The sequence below is a fragment of the Trichoderma aggressivum genome (genome assembly GCF_033847375.1).
Source record: "Trichoderma aggressivum f. europaeum strain CBS 100526 chromosome Unknown scaffold_015, whole genome shotgun sequence".
In the NCBI taxonomy this organism is placed as follows: Eukaryota; Fungi; Ascomycota; class Sordariomycetes; order Hypocreales; family Hypocreaceae; genus Trichoderma; species Trichoderma aggressivum.
The window spans coordinates 467,035-491,572 of record NW_026946381.1 but is presented as its reverse complement, the minus strand read 5'-3'; the positions used below and the strand labels follow the sequence as shown (position 1 = coordinate 491,572).

General features: G+C 53.4%; 7 protein-coding genes across 7 annotated transcripts; 2 read left to right on the top strand and 5 right to left on the bottom strand.

Moving 5' to 3' along the window:
* Positions 1 to 146: 146 nt before the first annotated feature.
* On the top strand, positions 147 to 3,476 carry Triagg1_4758 (uncharacterized protein; the record flags this gene model as incomplete). Its single annotated transcript, XM_062899196.1, has 3 exons — positions 147 to 548; positions 1,040 to 3,368; positions 3,430 to 3,476. The coding sequence occupies 3 exons, from the start codon at positions 147 to 149 to the stop codon at positions 3,474 to 3,476; spliced, it is 2,778 nt and encodes a 925-aa protein (XP_062756338.1).
* Positions 3,477 to 4,202: 726 nt separating this feature from the next.
* Positions 4,203 to 6,026, top strand: Triagg1_4757 (uncharacterized protein; the record flags this gene model as incomplete). The annotated part of the gene is made up of 5 exons (XM_062899195.1): positions 4,203 to 4,242; positions 4,310 to 4,693; positions 4,786 to 4,840; positions 4,896 to 5,107; positions 5,224 to 6,026. 5 exons carry the CDS (start codon positions 4,203 to 4,205, stop codon positions 6,024 to 6,026), a joined length of 1,494 nt encoding a protein of 497 aa, XP_062756337.1.
* Positions 6,027 to 6,761: 735 nt separating this feature from the next.
* On the bottom strand, positions 6,762 to 9,006 carry Triagg1_4756 (uncharacterized protein; the record flags this gene model as incomplete). Its single annotated transcript, XM_062899194.1, has 4 exons — positions 6,762 to 6,832; positions 6,891 to 8,192; positions 8,275 to 8,481; positions 8,715 to 9,006. 4 exons carry the CDS (start codon positions 9,004 to 9,006, stop codon positions 6,762 to 6,764), a joined length of 1,872 nt encoding a protein of 623 aa, XP_062756336.1.
* Positions 9,007 to 10,737: 1,731 nt separating this feature from the next.
* Triagg1_4755 (uncharacterized protein) lies at positions 10,738 to 14,212 on the bottom strand (the record flags this gene model as incomplete). The annotated part of the gene is made up of 2 exons (XM_062899193.1): positions 10,738 to 11,058; positions 11,129 to 14,212. 2 exons carry the CDS (start codon positions 14,210 to 14,212, stop codon positions 10,738 to 10,740), a joined length of 3,405 nt encoding a protein of 1,134 aa, XP_062756335.1.
* A 631-nt stretch (positions 14,213 to 14,843) lies between these two features.
* On the bottom strand, positions 14,844 to 17,017 carry Triagg1_4754 (uncharacterized protein; the record flags this gene model as incomplete). Its single annotated transcript, XM_062899192.1, has 4 exons — positions 14,844 to 15,926; positions 16,037 to 16,606; positions 16,696 to 16,821; positions 16,994 to 17,017. 4 exons carry the CDS (start codon positions 17,015 to 17,017, stop codon positions 14,844 to 14,846), a joined length of 1,803 nt encoding a protein of 600 aa, XP_062756334.1.
* A 1,511-nt stretch (positions 17,018 to 18,528) lies between these two features.
* Positions 18,529 to 19,578, bottom strand: Triagg1_4753 (uncharacterized protein; the record flags this gene model as incomplete). The annotated part of the gene is made up of 2 exons (XM_062899191.1): positions 18,529 to 19,212; positions 19,327 to 19,578. The coding sequence occupies 2 exons, from the start codon at positions 19,576 to 19,578 to the stop codon at positions 18,529 to 18,531; spliced, it is 936 nt and encodes a 311-aa protein (XP_062756333.1).
* A 1,250-nt stretch (positions 19,579 to 20,828) lies between these two features.
* Triagg1_4752 (uncharacterized protein) lies at positions 20,829 to 23,539 on the bottom strand (the record flags this gene model as incomplete). The annotated part of the gene is made up of 4 exons (XM_062899190.1): positions 20,829 to 20,916; positions 20,987 to 21,849; positions 21,917 to 22,098; positions 22,153 to 23,539. 4 exons carry the CDS (start codon positions 23,537 to 23,539, stop codon positions 20,829 to 20,831), a joined length of 2,520 nt encoding a protein of 839 aa, XP_062756332.1.
* Between the last annotated feature and the right edge of the window lie 999 nt (positions 23,540 to 24,538).

Here is a 24,538-nt window from a genome sequence, read left to right as displayed (position 1 = left end):
CGTCTACATACCAATTGAGGCACTCCGCGGCATTTCTAGACTTGTCAGCTTTTCTCGCGACCTAGAACCCTTCGTCTTTCTATTATAAATCAGCTCCGCCAGCATACACATCACAAGCGTCTCACACACGTTAATAATACTTCGTCATGGCGGACGATAAAGCCGTCGGCGCACCCGCGCTGGATACAAATATCGAATCGGGCAACTTCGACGAGAAGCGCGCTCAGCCTCCCACCGAGGCCGTCCCTCCCAAGAAGGATGCTCCCGCTGAAGAGGAGGAGGAAGATGAGGACATTGATGCCTTGATTGAGGATCTCGAGTCCGAGGATGGCCACGCCTTCGAGGAAGAGGAGGAGGAGACCAACCCTGCCACTGGGCGTGTCGTCCCCGAGGACATGCTCCAAACTGACAGCCGTCTCGGTCTGACCGAGAGCGAGGTTGTCGCTCGCCGTCGCAAGTACGGTCTTAACCAGATGAAGGAGGAGAAGGAGAACCTGGTTCTCAAGTTCCTTTCCTTCTTCATTGGTCCCATTCAGTTCGTCATGGAGGTGAGTTTTTAATTTTCTTCTTCTTTCGCTTTCCCCGTCATCTTCTGCGTCTCGATCTGCGCTCGATTGCCTTGGCCTCGACAACCACCGCCATGAGTCGTTTCGTCAGCGCTCTCACCAACACCACCACACCCTCTTGCAACTTATCAGCAAGCCGCGTTCCCCCGACGCGGCGGGCGATTCCCTCCAATTGCCTTGTTTTTCTCTTTTCCCGCGCTTGGCTCCTCGGGTCTCGATTGGCAGCTCCACACCAGCTGCTCACGACCTCTGCGTTCATTGGTTCAATTGGCCTGGCTGAGCTGATCTGCACTCCGTTTCCCTGCGCTCGAGAAAATTATGCATGTGGGGGGCCGAAGAATGCCGATCCACTCGATAAGATGTCACCCGCTCCACTCCCATCCCAACCGGCGCCGTCGATCGCCGATACGCAAAAACACATCCTTATTCGTTACGCGTTTCCAATACGCCATTTGCTGACCATCGTGTTATAGGCTGCTGCTGTTCTGGCTGCCGGTCTTCAGGACTGGGTCGATTTCGGTGTCATCTGCGGTCTTCTGTTGCTCAACGCCTGTGTCGGTTTCATTCAGGAATTCCAGGCTGGTTCCATTGTCGAAGAACTCAAGAAGACTCTCGCTCTCAAGGCTGTCGTCCTCCGTGATGGCACCCTTAAGGAGATTGAGGCTCCCGAGGTCGTCCCTGGTGATATTCTGCAGGTTGAGGAGGGTACCATCATTCCCGCTGATGGTCGCATCGTTACCGAGGGCGCTTTCCTCCAGGTTGATCAGTCCGCCATCACCGGTGAGTCTCTCGCCGTCGACAAGCACAAGGGCGACTCCTGCTATGCTTCCTCTGCCGTCAAGCGTGGTGAGGCCTTCCTGGTCGTCACCGCCACCGGTGACAACACCTTCGTCGGTCGTGCCGCTGCTCTCGTCTCTCAGTCCGCCGGTGGCACTGGTCACTTCACCGAGGTTCTCAACGGCATTGGTACGATTCTGCTGGTCCTCGTCATCCTGACCCTGCTCGTTGTCTGGATTTCTTCCTTCTACCGCTCCAACGGCATCGTCGACATCCTGCGCTTCACCCTGGCCATCACCATTGTCGGTGTCCCTGTCGGTCTTCCCGCCGTCGTTACCACCACCATGGCTGTCGGTGCCGCCTACCTCGCCAAGAAGCAGGCCATCGTCCAGAAGCTCTCTGCCATCGAGTCCCTTGCTGGTGTCGAGATTCTCTGCTCTGACAAGACCGGTACCCTGACCAAGAACAAGCTCTCTCTCGCCGAGCCCTACACCGTCCAGGGCGTTGACCCCGATGACCTGATGCTCACTGCCTGCTTGGCCGCTTCCCGCAAGAAGAAGGGTATCGATGCCATTGACAAGGCTTTCCTCAAGTCCCTCAAGTTCTACCCCCGTGCCAAGAGCGTCCTGTCCAAGTACAAGGTCATTGACTTCCACCCCTTCGATCCCGTCTCCAAGAAGGTCACCGCCGTTGTCGAGTCCCCCCAGGGCGAGCGCATCACCTGTGTCAAGGGTGCCCCTCTTTTCGTTCTCAAGACCGTCGAGGAGGACCACCCTATCCCCGAGGACATTGACAAGGCCTACAAGAACTGCGTCGCTGAGTTTGCTACCCGTGGTTTCCGTTCCCTCGGTGTTGCCCGCAAGCGTGGTGAGGGTGCTTGGGAGATTCTCGGAATTATGCCCTGCTCTGACCCCCCTCGTCACGACACTGCCCGCACTATCAACGAAGCCAAGAACCTCGGTCTGTCCATCAAGATGTTGACTGGTGATGCCGTCGGTATCGCCCGTGAGACTTCTCGCCAGCTCGGTCTCGGAACCAACGTCTACAACGCTGAGCGTCTCGGTCTCGGTGGTGGCGGTGACATGCCCGGCTCTGAGGTTTACGATTTCGTTGAGGCTGCCGATGGTTTCGCTGAAGTTTTCCCCCAGCACAAGTACTCCGTCGTCGAGATTCTGCAGCAGCGTGGCTACCTCGTTGCCATGACTGGTGACGGTGTCAACGATGCTCCCTCCCTGAAGAAGGCCGATACTGGTATTGCTGTCGAGGGTGCTTCCGATGCTGCTCGTTCCGCCGCCGATATCGTTTTCCTTGCCCCTGGTCTCGGTGCCATCATTGACGCTCTCAAGACTTCTCGCCAGATCTTCCACCGCATGTACGCCTACGTTGTCTACCGTATCGCCCTGTCTCTGCACATGGAGATCTTCCTTGGTCTCTGGATCGCCATCCTCAACCGTTCCCTCAACATTGAGCTGGTCGTCTTCATTGCCATTTTCGCCGATATTGCCACCCTGGCCATTGCCTACGATAACGCCCCTTACTCCCAGACTCCCGTCAAGTGGAACCTCCCCAAGCTCTGGGGTATGTCCGTTCTCCTCGGAACTGTCCTCGCCATCGGTACCTGGATTGCCCTCACCACCATGTACGCTGGTGGCAAGAACGGTGGTATCGTCCAGAACTTTGGTAACATCGATGAGGTCATCTTCCTTGAGATCTCCCTCACTGAGAACTGGCTGATCTTCATCACCCGTGCCAACGGTCCCTTCTGGTCTTCCATTCCTTCTTGGCAGCTCAGCGGTGCCATCCTGGTTGTCGACATCATTGCCACCCTCTTCTGTGTCTTTGGTTGGTTCATTGGCGAGCAGACCAGCATTGTCGCTGTTGTTCGTATCTGGATTTTCTCCTTCGGTATCTTCGCCATCATGGGTGGTCTCTACTACTTCCTCCAGGGAAGCACTGGCTTCGACAACCTCATGCACGGCAAGTCTCCCAAGCAGAACCAGAAGCAGCGATCTTTGGAAGATTTTGGTAAGTTTTTACATCCATTCACCTCCCTTTTTAAGCGCGCGGTTGCTAACTCTTTTCGCAGTTGTTTCCCTGCAGCGCGTTTCTACCCAGCACGAAAAGTCTCAGTAAATACACTCTATTACATACCCGCAGGCCAGTTGGCTTGCATGTTTCCGTTTTAAATGTTTAAATGTACTGTATGAGTCGTATCTGAAGATGGACTCGTCCAAAGTGGATGAGAGGCAACTTTTCATACCCAATGATGGTCTGATAGACAGCTAATGAAAGACAAAGTAAAATAATGTCACCTTGATGTGTCTGGTGAACTTGATGTTATGTCGGCAAATGTTTTAATGTGAACCACTGATTAATGTTTTGAGGATGGGGCGAGGGTTTATGAGTTGATAGTTGGCCAAAAAAATGAAATTGTTTTTAATGACTAAACTATCGAGTAGTGTTTACGTGAAATTTAGATTTTGTAGGCTCCTGGCTGAACTTTTCCGCAGATGCCGGCGATAGTGATAATATTGAGGCGCTGCAAAAGTTGGTGTTGTCCTGCCAAAGCGCGTCACGTGACGTGGCAACCGCCAGTGCATTCTCTGCAGCTAAGCCCGTTCAACTGCCGGCTGCAGAACATCGCCCCCAAACGCCCATCAAAACAAACCAAATTATTTCTATCCTTTGTAACAGAACCAAGAATTTCTGCAGCTTTCAAATCAAAATTATCTTGAGTGGGAATTAACAACTCTCTCTCTGCACGCACCTCTGATTTTGATTTTCAGTTTTCTTTTAGTTGGGCTCCCTTCCGAAGCTCTCCTGGCATAGAGACTGTTCCGTCTCTTTTCGAGAATCGCCATGAGCAGCACTCCCGCAGAGATACCGGGCTTCTATTACGGTGCGATTCCCCCCCTTCTTCGTGTATTCTGCATAGATCATTTACCAGCCTAACACCTGAGATGCAGATGCGGAGAAGAAGAGATATTTCAAAATAGAAGATTCTCATACCGCGCCAGCTTCGGCGGAGTGGTCCTCTGCCTCAGTTAAGCGCCGCAGGCTTGAGACAGAAGCCGCCGAGGAAGCGTCCCAGGAGGAAGAGCTCATCAAGAACCACGTTAAGCGCAGTGCCTTAATTAATGATGCTGCTGCCTCTGGACTGCTGGCTCGCGAGCTGGGCACCTCGAAGACCGAGACTGACGAAGTGGCTGCTGCTTTGTGGGCTCAGGGGGTGACTGACAAGGGGAGTGTTGCCTTTGGGCTCACTTTGCATTATGAGACGCATCCTCATATGCCGTGTTTTTACGTCAGTGGCAAGGAGTGTGGTACGGAGTCGGCTATAGCGTATTCGAGTGAGTTTTTCTTCTTTTATGTTTGACACTTGTTGATGAGTTGGGTGTGAAGAACGAGAAGGCAAGGAGTTACTGATGATTCTTGGTTATAGCTTTTGATGAAGAGATGTTGATGGGAACATACATTGACACGGATGAAAATGAAAAGTGAGTCACTGTTTTCCTTTTCATCTCGACTCTATTAACGGCCTGAACGATATAGTCTTCAAACTAAAGCAGCTTCTTTCCGCACTGCGGGAAGGCTGCACTATGAGATGGTCTACTGTCCTCAGATGTCATCCATCAAATACCATCAGCCGACTAACAAGGTTCTCCTGACTTCGAAAGAACCAGGCCGGGGCCTGTCTCTCTGTGTATTCACTCCTCCAATGGATGATACCCCCGACCAAGGAAGGCACTGGATCATGGGCGAGAGTATGTTTCCCTCTCTCTTATCTTAACCCCGTTCCAGGAGTCTTTTCGTGACAAGGCATTCACGAGTGTTTGTCAATGATTCTCGTCTGAGCATCTGACTGACACTGCAATAATAGTCGACAGCTACCGAAATATTGTATACAACTTTTCGCGCAGTCGGAGCTGGGGTGTCAACCAGAGCACGCCTGCCCCTGCCTCCTCTGACCTTCTCTGTGTCGTGGGCACCAGCAGAGGGATCCAACGTATTCATCTCAATGAAACTCCTAGCTGGATCACCCAAATGGACAGCCCACCCGACTACGGCGTTGATTCCAAGATCGATCACCCCGGCCGTAAGAGGTTTATCGGCCCTCAAGAGATCTTTTCTCAAGACTTCCAGGTTGACAACCATAACATACTGCTTGCTGGTGGCCGGCAGCCTCGCCTCTGGATTACTGATCTCAGAGCGCCCACTGCCGGATGGAACTTTGTTAAGCACGGTTCGTCCATTGCCCACGTTCGCAGCATCAACCCCCATCAAGTCCTGGTCGCTGGTCTGCGAAACCGCATGTCCGTGTACGACATGCGCTTCATCCAAGCCAACAAGAGTGGGTACCGCGACCGAGCCACTTCTTCTCCGATCCTCGAATTCTCAAACTATAAGAACGAGCCCTACTTCAACATTGGCTGGGACGTATCCAAGGAGCTCAACCTCGTGGCCTCGGCGCAGGACAACGGCACCATCAAGCTCTTCTCGCTGAGCTCCGGCTGCGCTTTGCCTTTGGGCAAAGCCTTGGGGAGCCTTCAGACGGGCGATCCCGTCAAGGCAATGATGTTTCAGACGCTGCCGGGAGAGAATTCGCCGAGCCTGTATGTGGCCAAGGGCCCGTTTATCAAGAAATTTGGTTGTGCGCCAAGCAACCCTTCCGACGAGGAATGATTCTATTCAATCTCCTCGACTTGTTTTCCTTTCTGGAGCTATATTTGCACCCATTTGATGTTGTTTTTGTTGTTTCCAAGGACTATATGCGCAAATTTGCTTTGTTCATTGTTTTTTTCTTTTTTTCGATTTATTTTCACGTCAGGTGTTAGGATCAGCCTGAAGAATCTTCTTTATGTACGATTTGGGAGGGCGGGCTTGGTATTTCTGTTCCCTCGAACTTGCTTCAGCGAGGAGATGCATTGTTTACATCGCCTTGGGGTCGATTTGATTTGATTTGACGCAACAACGATACTGCTGATACCCAAAGGGCGGCTTTGCAAAAAAAAAAAGGGATACAAAAGGGAACCGCAGGCGTATGCGAAATGAGCTACGAGTTACGCGTTTACGGAAACAAAGGAAACGGGAAAAAAGTGTCTTTCTTCTGCTTTGACAGAATGGTTCATGGTCATTGGAGTGGTCGTCTTGTCTGTTTTCTTCTACCTTGCTATATATCTACAGACAGACAGATGGACGGACGTGTTTGAGAATAAGCTTATTAAAGAGCTTTGTATGAATTCATGTAACGAAATTACAATTATATTCAAGAGATGTAGTAAATACATTAAACCATATGCTATAACGCATACATGTCGTAATATGTGCGAGTCTTATGATGAATGCACTTTAAAGGTTACCAAAACCAAACGAGTTGTCCTCCAACACCGGAGTAATGCTGATGCGAGCGATCCAGGGTTAATAAGCCCCCCAGGAGTGTCCTCCTCCTCCTCTTTCTTTGTGCTCATATTCCACCCTCTTCTGGTTTACTAGAAAGCATCATTTATTTAGCAGTTTCTTGTCCATTTGCCTCGGGCCAATACTGACACGTATCGGCTAGCATAGGAAAAGACTCGGCAAATAGCCTCCCCAGTTTCCAATTATCCAAATTTCGCAGGTGGCTCTCGAACACAGGGTTAATCATAATCTCGTCAGAGTCGGGGTTTCGTAGTAGCGTATGTGCCTCCTCGTAAGGCCAAGAGACGGAGAAGGTGGATGTAAACGGAAGAAAGAAGTTGTCAAAGTAGAAGAGGTCGGGATTTTCGGCTCGAATTACCCTTTCCCTCATCGCTGGGTAGGGTACATAGTCCATCCACGCGGCATGCGATATTTCATACTGACATGGCAATGGATGGATCCACTCCGGCAAACGTTCCAAGTTTTCTTTCGTTGGAAATATCTGCCATCGCATGTAGAGGAACATGAGGTATAGAATGGCCACCTTTTCGGGAAGGCCGGACACCTCGGGGAACTTGGTAATGATGTCTGTGAAAACCCTAGACACTGGGTGGCTGAATTTGCTATTCGCTGGATTGAGCAGAGAAGAGACGGATGGATACCGCGGGCCAGACACCTCGCTCGGCTCGTAGCCCTCAGCAGCACGCTGCTGCCGCTCACTAAGAAAGTCGAGAAGCAGAGCGTCAAGAGGACACGTGGGACTGCAGTTGCGCAGGGGACGCGAGAATTGGGGGAGAGCTTCTGGGACAGCAGCCTGTGCGGTGGGATAAGGAACTGCTGGAACCATGGGAGGGCTGGGATCAGAGGGCGGCCCGGAGGCAGGCCCCGGCTGGCTTGTGATAGAACTCTGCCGAGTGATGCCCAGGGCTGATGCCATTGCCGGAGTTGTATCTGAAGCAGCAGATGGAATGGGAATGGGTGGCTCCCACGTAGGCACAGGTCGAGCCTGTGGTGCGTAATCCCGATTCACTTGTGTCCAGTCATGTTTCATGGGGACGTGGCTGTATTCACCCGTGTCTTGTGCACCGTGAAGGCCCCTCTGTAGCTTTGGTATAGCTTGGGCAGGGTCAAGCACGACGTTTAGATCAAAGCGGCCCTGCTCAAAATCCAAGCCGTGCCGAAGCGCCTGCCCCTGCCGCTCTAATAGAGCCTGAGTGCCTTCATCGACGGCGTCGGCTAGGCTGGGCTGTCGCGGTGCTGGGGGTGTGCTGCTGCCACCGCTTTGCCAGCTCTGCAGGGGAGGCTGAGCGACATGTCGAATGGGGTCAACAATTCCTGCAGCTGGAGATGAAGAAGCAGCGGATACTGCGGGATGATAGGCAATGTTGCTTGTTGTTGTCATGGGAATAGGTGTTGCGGCGTATGGGAGACCAGGGCTGATGCCAGGCATATCTACTCTTGTTAGACTCTCACCAGACAACTGTATATCTACACATGGGCAAGACGGAATTTCGGTTGGAAGACTGAAACTTACTTGGCCCAACCAAAGGCTGCAGCATGCCGATAATGCTAGCCAGCCGTCTCTTGATCTCAGCATTTTCTGCCTCTATCGCCTCCTTGGCCCGGACCACGATTTGGAGGTCCTGGTACGGTTTTTGAGCTTCAAGCTCATGGATGCGGCGCTCAAGCCTCTCGATCTGGTTCTTAGTCCTTTCTCGGATGGCACGTTGCGCTTCGCGGTCTGTACAACGAGGGGGAAGGTCACATATGTTAGTCATGCGCTAATACCAGGGGGAAGCTGTTGAGAAAAAGCATTGACAAAAAGAAGGTTGTATGCACGGGGAACCGGCCAACCAACATCATCGTGTAGTCTCAACAAGTGTAACATTGAAGTCACGAATAGGGCAGCTAAAAAGGCTGACGCCATATGCGGCGATCAAAAGGGGGTGGGAAGGATGTCTGGCAAACACTCACCGTTTGCTCTTTTCTTGGCCAGCTGCTCCGGCGTCAAGTTAGCAACACCTCTACTTCCCGAACCCGTTTTCCTCTTCTTGGTCACATTCTCCACCTCTTCGGCCTCGGTGGTGTCCATGGCGTCCGTGGCACCAGATGCCCCTGCCCCTGCGCCATTGGGCATCGCAGTCGCCGACGTCAGGGAGGCAGTGGCTTCAGCTTCATGCTTGATGGCTTCGGTAGGGCTGCCGCTCTCTACAGAATCTCCTGCTCCGGGGCTTATCCCACCCCGTCTTACGGACCCGAGATCCATAGGGAGCGTGTGGTGGTGTTCGGGGAACTGCCAACAACGGGCCGGCCAACCATCCTCCGCGTCCGCCGAACAGGCCGGAACGTGTACACTCCCAGCGGCGTGATCCCCCTGGCCTCGGCAACCCGGCGGATGTACCTGTGGTACCTGTGTGTGTATGTGTGTGTGTGTGTGTGGTGTGTGTCTAGGCGCCGGGGCTCAGGTCTCGATAGCAATCGCCGTCGCGAGGCTGGGCTGAAAAAGCCGATCAAGATGCGTGTGCTTGGCAGCTGGGTGGGAGGTGTATTCTCCACTCGGCTCCGGAGCTTGGTCTAGACTGCCTAGTTCCAGCAGGACTCGTCGTATTGAAGCCCTGTCCCCTCCAAAAAGCCTAAAGAACAATAGTCGTGGACTGTCTCTGTACGAGTACTCTGTACTCCGAAGGGCCGTGTCAGTCTAGCAAGCAAACAAGGGGCGTCGCGCGACGACGGGAGACGGCTGCATGGGGGTAATGGTGGAGATGGAATGGTTGGCTTCCCTCAACCTCCGGTTGGCACGGCTGGCCTATGAACGAGTCGTTGCTGAATCAGGCGAGCGGGTGGTCAGAGCCATGTTGCGAGTCAGGAAGCCCGCTAGCGATTGGCTCTGGCACGTGCCGTGCGACGAACTGCGCTGGCGGATAGTTTGAACTAGCAGCTCTGAAGGATCGAATCCTGCCGTGGCATGTTGAGCTTACTTTGCGATGCTGCGTGCTTGCCCGGGTATGCTCTAGACCAGTTGACCAGTCAGTAAACCAAATGCCAAACAAATGCGGCACTCATGCAAGCTTAAAGCAGAATGCCGAGCTAGGGGTGGGCAGAGTAATGCCGGTACTGAATGCCGTGCCATGTCGCCTCCTGCAGCTGTGGCTCGATGTCGCTATTCGGCTTGTTGAGGGTGAATGTCTCCGCTGCCATCTAATTGCCCGATGAAGAGTTTCCATATATAACAGAAATAGGCAGCTTGCTGTGTTCAAGGAGCTGCCTGCATGTCAGAGCTGCAGCTGCTTGTATGTGAGGAGATGCAGATGCTAGAAGCTGAGAGGAGAAAAGAAGGTTGTGGTGTTGAGAAAAGTACATGCAAAGAGGTACCTTAGCAATCGTACCTTCCATGCATAAACCTCACCACAACAGGGAGGCACGACGAGGCCTTTCTCTTTCCAGTTGCAAGGCCGAGTGCTTGTGGTACATTGGTACATTTCCGAGACTCGAGTCGACCCTGGTGAAGTACGTCACGACGAAGAAATGGGATCAAGGGTAGAACGCCCAACCGGCGAATCTGCCAAAAAGACCACAAAATGCGTTTGGAAACATTCGTTGATACAACAGAGAACGAGAATATTCTGAAATGAGAATCTGAAAAGGAATATATCATGGAGGTGGACAAGAAGATAAAGTATGCCTCAAGGTAGAAGTTGCAGACAAGCATCTTTCGAAAATACTAAGGCACGACGCCCATCCAATCTCGGATCATCACAAGAAACATGAACCGCGTCAATCCGTGTCCAACAATAACCAATTACTCTCCTATACATTCATTCCATCTTCCTAGCCTATTTCTTAATTCTTAAAAAGTGCAAGTTAGCATCTCCCTGATGCTGCTGCCTTGTTCTCTAATCTCATTTGTACCAAAGGTATCAACAAAAGTCATCATCATCAACAAATCGCATTGCTCCTTTTCAAGCCCCTCCTCATCCTCGTCCTCCCATTACATGAATTACTCCGCAGATGCTCTGGCCAGTGCCTCGTGCAGATGTGGCGGGAACCGGTATCGCAGTTGGCTCGTGTAAGTCGTCAGGTCAAGAATCATCTGCTTCAGCTGCTCCACCATCATCCTTCTCGTGCCCTCGTTACCGCTGAACTGCCCATTGACGAGCTGCTCTCTTTGTCTGACGCAGCTGATGATGGTCCACATGATTAGATTGGACACGTTAATAGACACTGGCTGTGAAAGACTGGAGAACTTGGAGGCATAGGCACGGATCGTGCTTGCATCGCCCCCTGCTTCGAGAGGGAGGATATCCAGCCCACGAATTTTCTGTAAACTCCATGTTAGTGATTTTTGAATTCTGGGATAGATTTGCAATGTTGTTGTATTGGAAACTTACATCAAGACATTGAGCCCATTGGCTAGCCTCCACTAAGCTCTTGATGGCACTCATCTCAAGCAAAACGCGGCAGGCAATCTTGTTCTGGTCTTGGATATTCCTGTAGAACATGGCATCGCGCTCGTACATGGTCATCATCGTCTTGGCAAGCTCAACAGGATCATCAATGGCTGCCAGGCTAAGGCTGCCGCCCTGCTCCGTCTCCTGGGCGCCACCCCTTGGCTTGACAGGCATCAAGCGCATTGGGTCTTCCCCAATCTCGAGAGAAATGGCTTCGCTCAGGGCGCGGCTAACAATGGCCACAACCGCATCGTACTCGCCGGCGAGGTGATAGAGCAGCACGGAATCAGTAGTTCGGCCATTCTCATCAGCAAAGCTGGCAGCTTGCAGAGTGACGGTATTGACAAAGTCGTCCTGTCCATCGAGGCCAATCAGCGGCCCGCGACCCTCGATGATGCCCAGGATGCGGCGGCCATCTGGCCTAATGTCACCGATGAGCTTGCTGAATTCTCGCGTCTCCAGGACTAGCTCTCTCAATGCCTCATGACAGAGACCGCTGTGACGTGCCCCGGCCTCTCCATTGAGATCTGCGTTCAGGCAGATCAAGGTGAGATAGTCGACGGCGGAGACGGCATCGGCAGCCCGGAAGTCTCGAGTGTAATAGCCAATCATGCGACCAAAGTTGATCTGCGGGAGACCCTTCATGCTATGCGTGCGCAAGTCGTTGGAGGCAGACATTGGGTCACTGGGACGGAGCAGGCCGTAGAACTCAAGAGCCAAGCCAAAGTGAACCGCGTCCACATAGGAAAAGGGGTAGAGATAGGAGACGGCGTCCTCGAACATGCCGGACAGGACCTGTAGGTAGAAGAACATGCCGCAGCTGCCGTTGTTATCGTCAGAGGGAGTCTTGGGGAAGTGCTTCTGGCCAATCTCTTTGATGCTGGCCTGCAAATCTGCCAGTCCGTACGATTCTCCGGCCATTTCTAGGGCCTTATCGCCCTCTCTGGCCAGGTTGAACTGAAGCCAAATCCAGTCATTGATGTCGGTGTTGAGGCCGTCCAGGTTGCGGTTGTTCAGCTCAATCCGACCAATGACCTTGTAACAGGCCATGCGGAAGGGATCGATTGTATTCTCTGGAGCGTTACGAGAGCGCTGGATGTATTCATTGGTGCAACGGTCGAGCAGCTTCCTGTTAGTGATTCTGCGGTCTTCGCTAGCGGCATAGTTGTTGAGGTATGTCGAAAACGTGCGGTCAATGCCCCGGAAATGATTGCTATTGTCGTTGACATACTTGGCAGCCTCGTTTACGTGGCCGGACCGAAGGAGGTAGAAGACAATGGCCCAAACATATTCGCCATGAATCTGCTGAAGCTCGGTGTTGTCGGGGACCAAGTCTTTTCTGGCTGATCGTAGCCGGATGTATGCCTTGATCTTGCTGGTGATGTCGGGCAGACCTCCAAGTTTAGCTTCGTGAGGGTGCTTAGCAATAAGGGATTCCACCTCGCGAAGGAATTGCTTTTCGAGGAATGCGTTGGCGCCGCTCAGGATCCGCCTTCTCATCTCGATGGAAAGCTGAGAGTTGGGATTTTCGTCCAGGTACATCTCGGCGAACTGGCGCTCCTTGGCCGTAGCACTGCGAAGCGTCGTCTCGGCATTGGCGTCTTCACCAACAATCTCAATCATGGCTCGGTAAGCCTCCACAATGTGAGGCGCATGTGGCTCGTGGGATTTTTGCTCAACCTCCGCCAGCTCTGCCAAGATGGGGTAGGGACGGCCAAGAAGACGCGAGGAGTTGAGGCTGCGAACCTTTTCAGCCAGCTTAGACTGGCGTTCGCGAAGGGCCTGGTCCTCGTTCCTGGACTTGCTGGCGCTCTCTGTAGACCGATCGATGTCGGCGAACTCGGACTGATGAGCTCCAATTCTCGACCGGGCTCCAATAACCGAGCGCTGGAAAGTCGAATTGCCAAATGTGCTGTTGCGAGTGTCACGAGGAGTGCTTCCTTGGGTCTTTCCTCGTCGAGAGCGTCCAAATCCGCCCTGGGCTTCACGACCAGTCGTGGCCGAGATCTCGCGAGGCTTGATGCCAAAGTGTTGATAGATACGCTTCCTCTGTGCGTCCCATTCCATGGCTACGTTGTCCTCCAAGAAATTGTCGAAATCGCGGAGCGACCGCTCGAGGCCGTCCTGAATCATGCTCAGGGTCGTCTTCGTCTGCAGGTTCGAAAGGTAGGTTTCGACATCGACGTCTGCTGGGGCGTAACCGTGTGTTGGTCGTTCGCTTCGCGTGCCTTGGATGTCGAGTAGGCCGAGGTCCTTGGCTGCAACACTGGGATCCACGCCAGAGGCAGCGAGCAAGTAGTGAGCCTTTCCATCGGCACCTCCAGTCTGCTTCGACTGTAGCTTTCTCAACCGGTGGCGCAAATCTCCCAGGCCTAGCTCCAGGCTAGGAAGATCCTCCATGTTGGAGTTCACGACACCGGCCTTCTGGGTCTTTGCGAAGAGGCTGTCAAAGTAGGCGCCGGCGGGTTGAGCTGCAGAGGTGGTCGTGTTGTTCGCAACGGTCAGCGCCTGGCCGCCCAAAAGGCCACCCGCCAAGGACATGCCGCCGGCCTGCTGAGCTGGAGGTTGAGTCGTCGTCGCCGCTCCAAAGAGAGATGGTTTCGCGGCCGTGGTGCCACCGCCTAGCAAAGGTGCGCCGGTCAGGGCTGAGCCACCAAACAGCGACGGCTTGGGCTGCTGTGCGGCGGCATTTTGCTGATTTCCAAACAGGCCACCGGTCATGCCAGTCTGTTGGGTCTGGCCTGTTTGCCCAAATAAACCGCCCGTGCTCTGTTGTGCTGTTGCTGTGTTGGAGCCAAACAGACCACCGCCAGTCTGAGGCGTGCTCTGCTGGGGCTGCGCCTGTCCGAAGAAGCCCCCAAGCTTCTGCTGTTGCTGCTGCTGTCCGCCACCAAACAGGCCTCCTCCGCCCCCAAACAATCCGCCTCCTGAGCTCGGTGTTGTGGTGGTGGCCTGCTGCTGTTGTTGTTGCTGCGCGGGCTGGCCAAACAGCGATGGGCCGGTCGTCTGCCCGAATAGAGACATCGCGGTGGCGTAGCTAAAACAACTCAATCGGACAGTAAATGGAAGATAAAGTAAAGGAAAAGGAAAAGGATGAATCCGTAGAGATGAAAAGAGGGAGCCACGGCGAGCGGGCAATGGAAGGGCAGAGATGCTCGCGCGTTTGGCAAGACAAATGTGTTGCGGCTAGCTGCGCGTCGCCCACCTTTTTAGAAATTTGGGAACCTGGATTGGCGAGGCTGAGAACCTGGCCGGGAAACAAGGAGCTTTGGCCAATCAGGAGGCCTTGATGGGTGACGCGGCTGAGTGGCGGTGGCCAATCAACGATCGCCTCCAGTTGTTGCCCTATCAAGCCTACGAATAAAGCCAGATGCGTATCTCAAATATGGCACAAATTATCTAAATTGCGAATTTCATGCCTGACGGCTCTCCTTAAAAGGAATCTATTAGTTCAAACATTGATGCCAATTATGCTGAGACAAGGGACTTTTCATAGAGGGACTCGAACATCATCAAGAGCATAGTGAAATAGATATGATAGGCAATAGCTTCGCTGTATTTTACTTTTCTCTATGGCAAATAAATGCATAAACTCATTACATTACATATCCCAAGTTCCATTCTATTTCGTCTTCCTCACGCTTCATCAGCGGCTTCACTCATCGTCAGCATCAAACAAGGCTCCCCACTTTGCAACGGCATTATCAATCTTCTTTCGGTACGCCTGTTGCGCGTTGCACATGTCGAGGAAAATTTCGTACTTGGCATCCAGAAGCAGCTTCTCGCCGGCATCGGTGCCAGGCTGAACCAGTCGGCCGGGCTTGCTCATGCGATCCATGATATTCCACAGCGTCTCGGGCTCTGAGCCATCGTTGCGGTTGTGGCTATGCGCCTTGGCACCCAGCATGGCGGCACCGTGAACGACGGCCGCGTTGACGTATCTAGGAATCAACACCGGCATGTTGCATGTGGTGGCCAGGAGGTTCATCAGAATGGGGTTCTGGCACTGCGAGCCGGACATGAAGATGGACGAAATCTCGTGGCCGGCCTTGTTCATCTGCTCGACAATCTGGCGAGTCTGCATGGCGATGAATTCCATGGTGGCATAGTACCACAGGGCCATGTTGTCGGTACTCTTGTCGCTGTCAAGACCAATCATGGAGCCTCTCATCTTGGCGTCTGCAATTGGTGAGCGGTTGCCCCACAGATCGCCATAAAAGAAGTGGTGACGGCCGAGATACGAGATGGCGGGAGCATTGTGCTTCTCAGCGAGATACTCGAGGTGAGCATTGAGGAAGTCGTAAATGTGCTTGTCTTCGGCCTTGGCCAGAGCCATGGTTTCGTTGTATGCGGGGTGAATGTCCAGCATGTGTCTCAGCAGCTCTCCTGTCGCGGACTGGCCACCCTCGGCCATCCAAAACTCGGGAATCAGCACGTCTCGGTATGGGCCCCAGACACCAGGGACAAAGACGGGGTTCTTGGACATGGCCAGATGGCATGTTGAGGTGCCTGCGACGGCGGCCAGGCGAGTAAAGGCCTGGCTGACATCGTTGTGCGGGACATCAGTCCTGAGCTCGTCCTCGGTCAGCTCAACCTTGGCACCGACGGTTCCGATCCATCCGGCGTAGGCGTCAATGACGCCGCTTCCGACGGCGATGCCCTCGGGCAGGCCAAGCTGGGAGGCAGCCAGGCGGCTAAGGGTGCCCACGCACTCGCCAGCACTGGCGTACTTTCCACTCTATCAAACAATGAGTTAGCCAAGGAACTCGAATCGCAAAGATGCTGCAGCCAAAAAGCGGAATGCAGCAGGGAATAAGACAGTCTAGACGCATAAGAAAATAGGCTCACCACCCCGTCGACGCCGCCCATGCGCTTGAAATCATCCTTGACCAAGTCGCCCAGGCCGATTTCGTGGTAAAAGTCTTGCTGCCAGCCCTTGACACTGCCGTCTACGCCAACGGGGACGAAGCCCTGCTTGCAGACGGTGCTGCAGAAGCTGCGCGTCTCGTTGCCGGTAGCCAGATGAGTAAGAGCGTCTGCCAGGTCGTAAAACTTGCAGCGGTCGAACAGCTCCGGGGGCATGTTGTTCTTGAGCCACAGAACCTTGGGGATCTCCATCTCGATGCTCATCTTGCCGCCAACGTACTTGAGCAGCTTGTGGCCGGTAGCGTTGATCTTGTCCGTCTCCTCGACTGGACGGTGGTCAAGCCACAGGATGACGTTGCGATCGTTGCCATCATTGTCGAACTTGGGGCCAGTGACGGGAATGGGCTCGTCAGTATCGTTGGAAAAGACGGCCAGGGAGCAGGTGGCGTCAAATCCAATGCCCTTGATTTGGCTGGGGTTGACAAGAGACTCTTGCACGACGCGGCGGACGCATTCGCAGATGCATTTCCAGATGTCTGTTGTGGATTGTTCCTACAGTCGAACAAACATGGACAAGTCAGAATTAAGCGCCCATGCAAGCTTTAAAAGAACCAATCGGGGGGCGCTGTGGGCGTGCATACGTAGTAGCCGTTCTCGGGCTGCCAGAGCTTAATGTTCTCCGAGGCCAAAGCCTTGATGTCACCGGTCTCATCAATGATACAGGCTCGGGCAGAGCCGGTACCGACATCTATGCCGATGTAGTGATCCTACAGCGGTTGGTGTCAGTTTTGTGGCCTTGGTCTCAATATTCTCGGTCTGATGAGCGGTGTTGAGAGCTCCAGCTCTACCAATTTCGTTCCTTTATAAAGTTGGCTGCTTGATAGGCCTGCATCTCGGGCTGTTGGGCGGGGAGGGTTGGAATGGGAGGTTTGTAGCTACCTGAACATGGGCAGGCCTGTCCATGATGCCAGAAATGAGCAATTAGCAACGTTATGATATGGCGAGAAATTGACGAGGTAGAAGAAGAAGAAGAAAAGGCAATTGGATGTATGGTGTAAGAAGAGGAGGACGAGGAATGGAAGAAGGAGAGAGCAGAGACTCACTCCATGGCCTTTATGGGCTTATTGTACGCGTACATCGTTGCTTCGGTTCTCAGGCAAGGTTTCCCCGCTGATTCTGGTGGCTCAAAGCAATGGATTGAATCTGGACCTTTGGAGCAAGCCACAGACTAAGGTAGGCCGAATTGGAGGGTGAGACAGGAACAGAAGATGGTGTCAATCCTGTATCGTAGTATCGATGAGCAGAGCAGCGAGGGGTTCGGTTTCGGCAAAAAGAAGATACATGATGATTCAGGCGCAAAGCAACAACCCACCGCCTTGACAGACTTGACCCGGACCTAGGGGCGTGTCTCCATGGGCGCCAGATTGGAGAGACGCCCAAGGTGCACGAAACTTGCAGCACCTTTTGGAGCCATTCGCATTGGATGGATCAGATGGGACCCAGCGCAGGCTCCAGCATTTCATGGATTGGATCCAGCTCTTCAGGCCGCTAACATGCGCTAACGCTCTCCCCAGTGCCCCCGCTGGAGGACCCTGTTTTGCCCCTCAACTCCAGCGCTAACTAACACGGAACGACTTGCTCAGCGCATCTCGGAAGTGATTGATCACGCTGTGGTGATGACGGGCGATCGAGTTGCCACTGGAGCCCGGGAACGGATCTGATGGACACGGCAGTATGAAGAGACAGAAGAGACAGAAAAGACAAAAAAAGAAAAAGTTGCAAAAAATAGGGTCTGGTCCCATTGACATCATTTATGATTTCATAGTGGCAATCCAGGGGGCCATTTTCATTAAGAATGCAAAAGAAGGAAGAATGAAAAAAGAATGAAGCAAATGAGACGATACAGAAAAGTTCCAGCGGCCCTGAATTCCCGGCACCCACCCGTGAAAATTCTCCCCCGTCAGCAGGCACCCCAAAACCGGAACCTCACGATAGTCTCTTCCCAAGTTTTTTTTTATTATCTTGTCAACTCCCGATCCCTCCATTTCCACCCCCACCATCCTTTTTTCCTTAACTCGCTGCCTAGCGATCATCACTCGTTTCTCCTCCGCTTTTCTGGGGACCCCCCCCCTTCTGGGCCTATCGAGAGCCACGGCTGCACAAGCGTTGCCCGGCCCCTGGTGGCGCTTCAAGGAGAATCCGGGAAGAAGCAAAGGCAAGGAAATTGTCTTCTCGTAATGTGAAAGGAATGGCCATCCCACGTTTTGGTGGGCTCCGATTGCGGTATGCGAGAGGCGAGAATGTATGCAACCAGGACTCGGATCTCGGATATGCTCACGTCCCACGTCCGTCCAACACCATGTTCGTCTTTTGTGGATGCATCCTAGAAAGGCGCCATGTCTCTCCTGGCGTAACACGGAATGGGAGCAACAGCATTTTGACAGACGCCATCATTTGACAAACCTCGCGATGCCTCAGACGACATCAGCCGCGCTCACGGGGCTCTCCTCCGGTATCGAAGCCCTCCTCATGGCCGCGTCTCTGTCCTTCCTGAGCATCACGTCGTTTGACACGCTCATGCTCCTGCTCCTGCTGCGGACCATGGCCAGGCCCTCCTGTCCCATCTCCGCCGCCGCAATCGCCTCCTCGTTGGCCGTCTCCGGGTCGCCCGCGTCCTGGCCCGGGTTGGCAATCTGATACTCCAGGCCCTTGAGCAGGCTATAGACGGCAAACGAGAGCAGCGCTCCCAGGACCGGCCCCAGCCAGTATATCCAGTGATAGCCCCTGAAGCTGCCCGTCACGACCGCCGGGCCGAGCGACCGCGCCGGGTTGATGCCCGTGCCGGTGAAGTTGGTGCCGGCCATGTGCGCGATGAAGACGGAGACGCCGATGCCCACGGGGGCGAGGAACGTGGCGCGGTGCTTCTCCACGGCGAGGAAGTACACCGTCAGCACCAGCTGTGCCGTAAGGAACATCTCGATGAAGAGGCCCTGCACGATGCTCGTGCCGCTGCCCAGGCTGTTGGTCACGCCGAGAGGGCCGGGCAGCAGACCCGATACCGTCGCTGCGGCCGCGATGCCGGCGGCGATTTGCATTGGCACGATGATGAGGGCCCGGAGTGGCTTCACTGCCCCGACCAGGACGAGTCCCAGAGTGACCTTTAATCATACCCATCGTCAGCATATATATCCTTGGGACCATCTAGGTAAGACTGCAAGAGAAGAAGAAGAAGAAGAAGAAGAAGAAAAGAAAAAGGACAAGCACAATCTTACCGCAGGATTAAACATTCCTCCCGTGACTCGATAAAACACCCACACATTGACCGCCAGCGCCGTCCCAAATGACGACGCAATATACAGCAGCGTCGCCGCGTCCGGCTTCCCACCATCCGGGCCGTTGTCGAGCGCCGCCTGCGCCCCCATGAAGGAGAGCAGCAGGAACATGAAGGTACCACAGAACTCGCCCAGGCCAATGACCAGGGCCGTCTTGACCCTCTCTGGGAACCTGTGAAGGCGGTTCGGCATGGTGAACTACTCTAAAGTTGCACTATGATTCGTAAAGTGTTTTTCTTCGTAGGATACAAGTGACGATGGGAAAATTCACATCTTCCTTGACAACAAATTCTCAACTCCCCATCTTATATAACTCCCACATCACCACCCATCCGTACATCATACCTTACACATCATCACCGCCGTCTCAAAAGCAAGTAAACTCTTCCCGATGTCTCACAAAAAACGCATGCATGAAATCACACGACAACAATCCGCATCAACACAACACAGCACAGCACACACCCCCCTGCTTCAAGCCTCCCCCCCCCCCCCCCCCCCCTTAAAAAAAACCTGAAAAAAGAGCACGAAACAAAAGACACTCCAGATGAAAAGTTAAAATCAAAGGCCCAACGGTCCTCCGCAAGAGCGCGTAACCTAAACCCAACAGGCAGTGTAATAAAACCCAACAAGCAGTGTAACGGTCACAACTCCTTCGAGTAAGAATCATCCCTCTGTGATTCAGACGGCACGTCGCGGCACAACTGATCTTGGCTTGCTCTTGGCTTGCCTTTGCATTACCGCCCGTCGATCGCCATCCTCGCAGAAAAAAAGGGAAAAAACAAAAACAAAACCATCTCGTAAAAAAGCAGAGGATAGATAATTCCTGAGGTGTTATAAAAGTCCATGATTTCACTTTGTCTCAGTTTTTGACATGGACAAGGCGCAAAACGGCGTGTATATCACTTCTGCGGGGTGACGTCGAGGGCTTGGTTCGAAGCGGCCATCACTCAAGCCAAAAACAAACGCGTCAAACGTAGACGGATATCAACGGAACAGTTGTATCGCTGTAACAGTTTAATATGATTTTAATTAAACCGATATTGTGGCAAAAAGGCAGAAAAATGGCGTGTTTTCAGTAGTCGTACGTCGTGGGAATATGTTGTGCCTACACATGCTGCAACCTCATCCGTCAAGAAATCAAGTCATTTCAGCTAGTAATATCAAAAACATCCAGGAGCTCAACTCCATTTTCATGCATGGCTTGCTAATATCTTGGCTTCCCACTATGTTGCTCCCCCCTCCTCTCCCCCCTCACAGGTATAATCACCAAATAGTGCTCCAGTCCCTTCATAATTGCAGTCGCTCAAGCAAAAGCCGCGGATCCAGCCCGTAGTTTGTCTAACCACTCAACCTTCCCCCGGTAGCGGCAACATATAAACAGAAAAGAGAAACAAGGTCAAACTCAGGTTACGTCGTATCATCCGTACATTCATAAATCATCATTCGTGGTCATCGTGTGGCTGGTCCTCGACCAGGATCACTACTGTTAATGTCGCTGCATATGCCTCTCTGATGGCGCACGCCATGCTACACGTTGTCCAAGTCAGTTCATCTGTAGATGGGATTCGAGGAGGATGCCATGATCCATCGGACATACCAAGTCTTGTGGACATCCGCCACTACTGCACTGAGGCCCCAATGAGCGCACCAAGCTCTGGCCAGCACCTCGTTGTCTCGAACGCCTACTGCATCTACCACAAGCACCTTCTCATCGTCGACGTCCCTATCAACGACGGCTTTTGCCGCGTCGGCCGCCGGTGGAGGGCTTGAGGCGGTGCTACTGGGCCCAGAATTCTGGCCGTCTGCTCCATACAGGCCTCCCCAGTTGCGTATCTTGACAATCTCGTCCGCCTTGACGAGCTGGTACACGTAGTCGTAGAACAGGGGGTGTGGCCCTTCCGAACACGGCCACGCTGAGACGAAGCTTACATCGTACATGAGCCGTAAAGGCCAAGAAACGCCATCAATCGCAAATTGCGCCTGGGCATCAAAAAGCCGGGGAATCGCAGTGTTCTCACGACCCGCGGCGTTGACTGGTTTGAAGCTCAGCAGCTCCATCCGCACCGCGTCCACCATGTACCTTGCATTATCAAGCTCGGGCAGCTTATACTCGCGCACAGGATATGCATCCGCCCGAGGCCCTAGCGCATCGGACCGCGTGCTCATGGTCTCTACGTCCTCGCGAGTCATCCGCTGCTTGGGCTGCCTGGTTCGGATGCGGGCAATCTGAGACCGGCCAAGCTCCGACGTTGGCCTGCCAGGCCCGACCCAACCTGCGACCGAGTGGCAAGTAGGGGCCAGCACTTTGCCCACAATGCAGCTCGCCGACCAGTACGTGTGACTATTACGATACTGGAAGCCAACGTGCGGATGCGTATGAGAAAGCAAGGCCAGCTCATTCGTCGCTGGATCTGGGTCCAGGTCGATGAGCGTGTTCATGATGAGAAACGAGAATGTCGGCTGTAACCTTGTTAGCACAAAGCTGTTCCCCTCTATCCTTACCATCATACTAGACATCATCACTTACTCCGGGAAGCACAAGCCCACTAAAGTAGGCAAACGCATCCGAGCTTATAGAGTCCAGAGCAAATTCTTCGTCCTTTTGCTGCAGGCTTTCCATTGTTTCGCCAAGATTAGGCCACTTCATGATCTGAGCAAACTTCTTAAGCTGCTTTACTTGGCGCTTCTTCAGCTTATATCGCAGTTTCACTGGCAAACATTCGCTTAGCTTTGCTCCGTGCGAGACACAAAAGTGCTACATACCTTGGTCGGGCGAATCGCCATACGCATCTACTCGCACATTCTCTCGCCACCGCCTTGCAAGTGCCAGGTTCCATTTGATCGTAGGAGGCATCTGCTGGAGCAATGTCTCCTTGGCCCAGTCATCGTGATGCCGCGACTGAATGCGCAGCTCCAGCTCGAGGCTAAGGAGCAGCTGGTGAAAGAATTTGTGATACTGCTCATGGCTCTCCTCGGTGGAGCTGTCGAATATGAAGCGAGTCACAACCTGATTCTTGAGCTCAGTGTAGTCGATCCAGTCAGGGCGCGACAGCGCCATGATCAAGTCGGCGATCTGCTTATCCAGCGTCTTGTGCGGACTCAGAAGCCTGTCGGGGTCTCGCAAGAAGCGCTTGTAGAGAGATCGGTATAGGAGAGCCAGGTCATCGTCCTCCAACCCCATCTGCAAGTCTTTCAGTCGCGCAAAGATTTGCTCCAAGCTCACCTCCCGCGGAATGACTCCCGAGTCCCTCAGCGGAATCTTGGCTGGAATATTGCTCGCGGCGGCGGCCCACTGGTTGAGCGTGATTGTGCCACCCAGACGACCGTAGAAGAAGGCATAACTAGGTTGCTCTATCGTTTCCCAGGGATATGACGTGTGCCCGCTCGCCTGGATCCTCATTGTCATGAGATGCGACATGGCATCGTGCGGCTTCGCAACATCGGTGCCTCCGCTTCGTGTCTTGGAGCTTGTCACGTAGAGCACGTAGTGCTGATCTGAGGCGTAAGGGATCGCCTTCCTACGTCCCCTGTAGGTCGGCGCGCCGTGCGCAATCAGCTCTTGGGCAACCTTGTGTGGCAGCTCTTGGTGGCCCGAGACGGTCGCCGGAGGCCATCGTGGGTTCCCGCCCCCAAGCGCCGCATGCGCCTCTGCGGCCTTCTTATTCTTGTCGCCAGCAGTCGCAGTGGCGATGTCAATGTCGGTTCCGCTGTCTCGCTTCTTGCCAAAGCTCGACTGAAGTCGTCCGGACAGCGACTCGTCGGTTCGCCGCCTCGTTGCCGAGGTTCTGGGCGAGCGCCTGTGAATGTCACTGCCGCTCCCGCCGTCGATTGTCCGGCGCCTGCGTGGCAGCAGATCACGCTGAGCGACAACAAGACTATTGCTGCCCTCGCTGAGCCTGCGACGCGGCTTCTCCTCCGGCTCGTCGTACTGCTGCTGTTGCTGCTGTTGTTGTTGCTGCTGCGACTGCGGCGGCTGCTGATGAAACTCCTTGTCTCCAAAATCATCCTCCCATTCGGCCTCGCCCTCACGCGCATCTCCGCGCAACAGCAGATCCTGATACTTGCGCATCACTCTCGACCCTCGCTTCATCAAGCTCTCCCCGCGCAGAAGTCCTCCCCAAAACCTCGATTTTTCCTTTTTCTGCTCCATCGCTGCCCGCCCTTTTGCCTCATGCAAAGTCCAGTCCACCTGTCCAACTTCCGCTAAGCGCCTTTTCCCCAATGGCGCTCTCGTAAGGTGCTGTCACAGAAAAAAAAAAAAAAAAAATCTCACGAAAAGTCGGTCAATCTCCCCAGGTTGGTGCGCATGGCCAGCCAGCTCTTTTTCTTTCTCTTTTGCTTTGGGCTTCCTTTCTTTAGCTTTCCCTCGGTAGCGAAATCATGATAGGTTGGACCGTGCTGGGCATACGAAAACCTGTTGGCGCAGTGATGATGCTCTTGAATCTTGCCGCAATGCAGTCGCAGCTCCAATACTCGGTGGTTGGGGGAGAGCCAAGGGAGGAGGGAAAACAGGTGACAATAAAAGGCAGATGCTTAAAAGCAATTGAAATGTCAAACAATGGAAGGGGGGGGCAAAATCCCCGAGTTGAGGCAGGACGTACATATAACATGCCACAATAGCCGCCCGCGCCTACCGGTGAACCAGCATCTGGCAAAATGAATCCCGAGGCCACGCGATTGTTCTTCTTCGCACACTTTGCAAGGGAGATTCGACAAAAGAGTGCAATTGTCGCAGAACAAAGATTGAGACAAAGGGGGAAAAGGGGATCTTTTCTTTGTGGTAGCAACACCCGCGTGCACGCATTTTATTTATTTATTCATCGAGCCCTGTTTCACTACGCGCACAAGCTCTGCGACAATAGGCCCTCATTCCATTCAATCATTTCAGCATCAAACCAAACGGAATCCCGAAAGCAAATACGAGGACACAGCTGAGACTCTCCAACTTCTGGATCATCAGTGTAAAAGAGCTATTTTGTCACGGAGCGCAAATGCTAACGGCATAGGCATAGCCCCCCAGACTCGTGCCTCTTCGGTACCACACGAACTGCATGATGCATGCTGCACTGCACTGCACATAAACACTGCATGCGAAATACGGAGTCTTACAAGGAATAGGACGGTGGAAAATGCTACCCTGATCACCTCC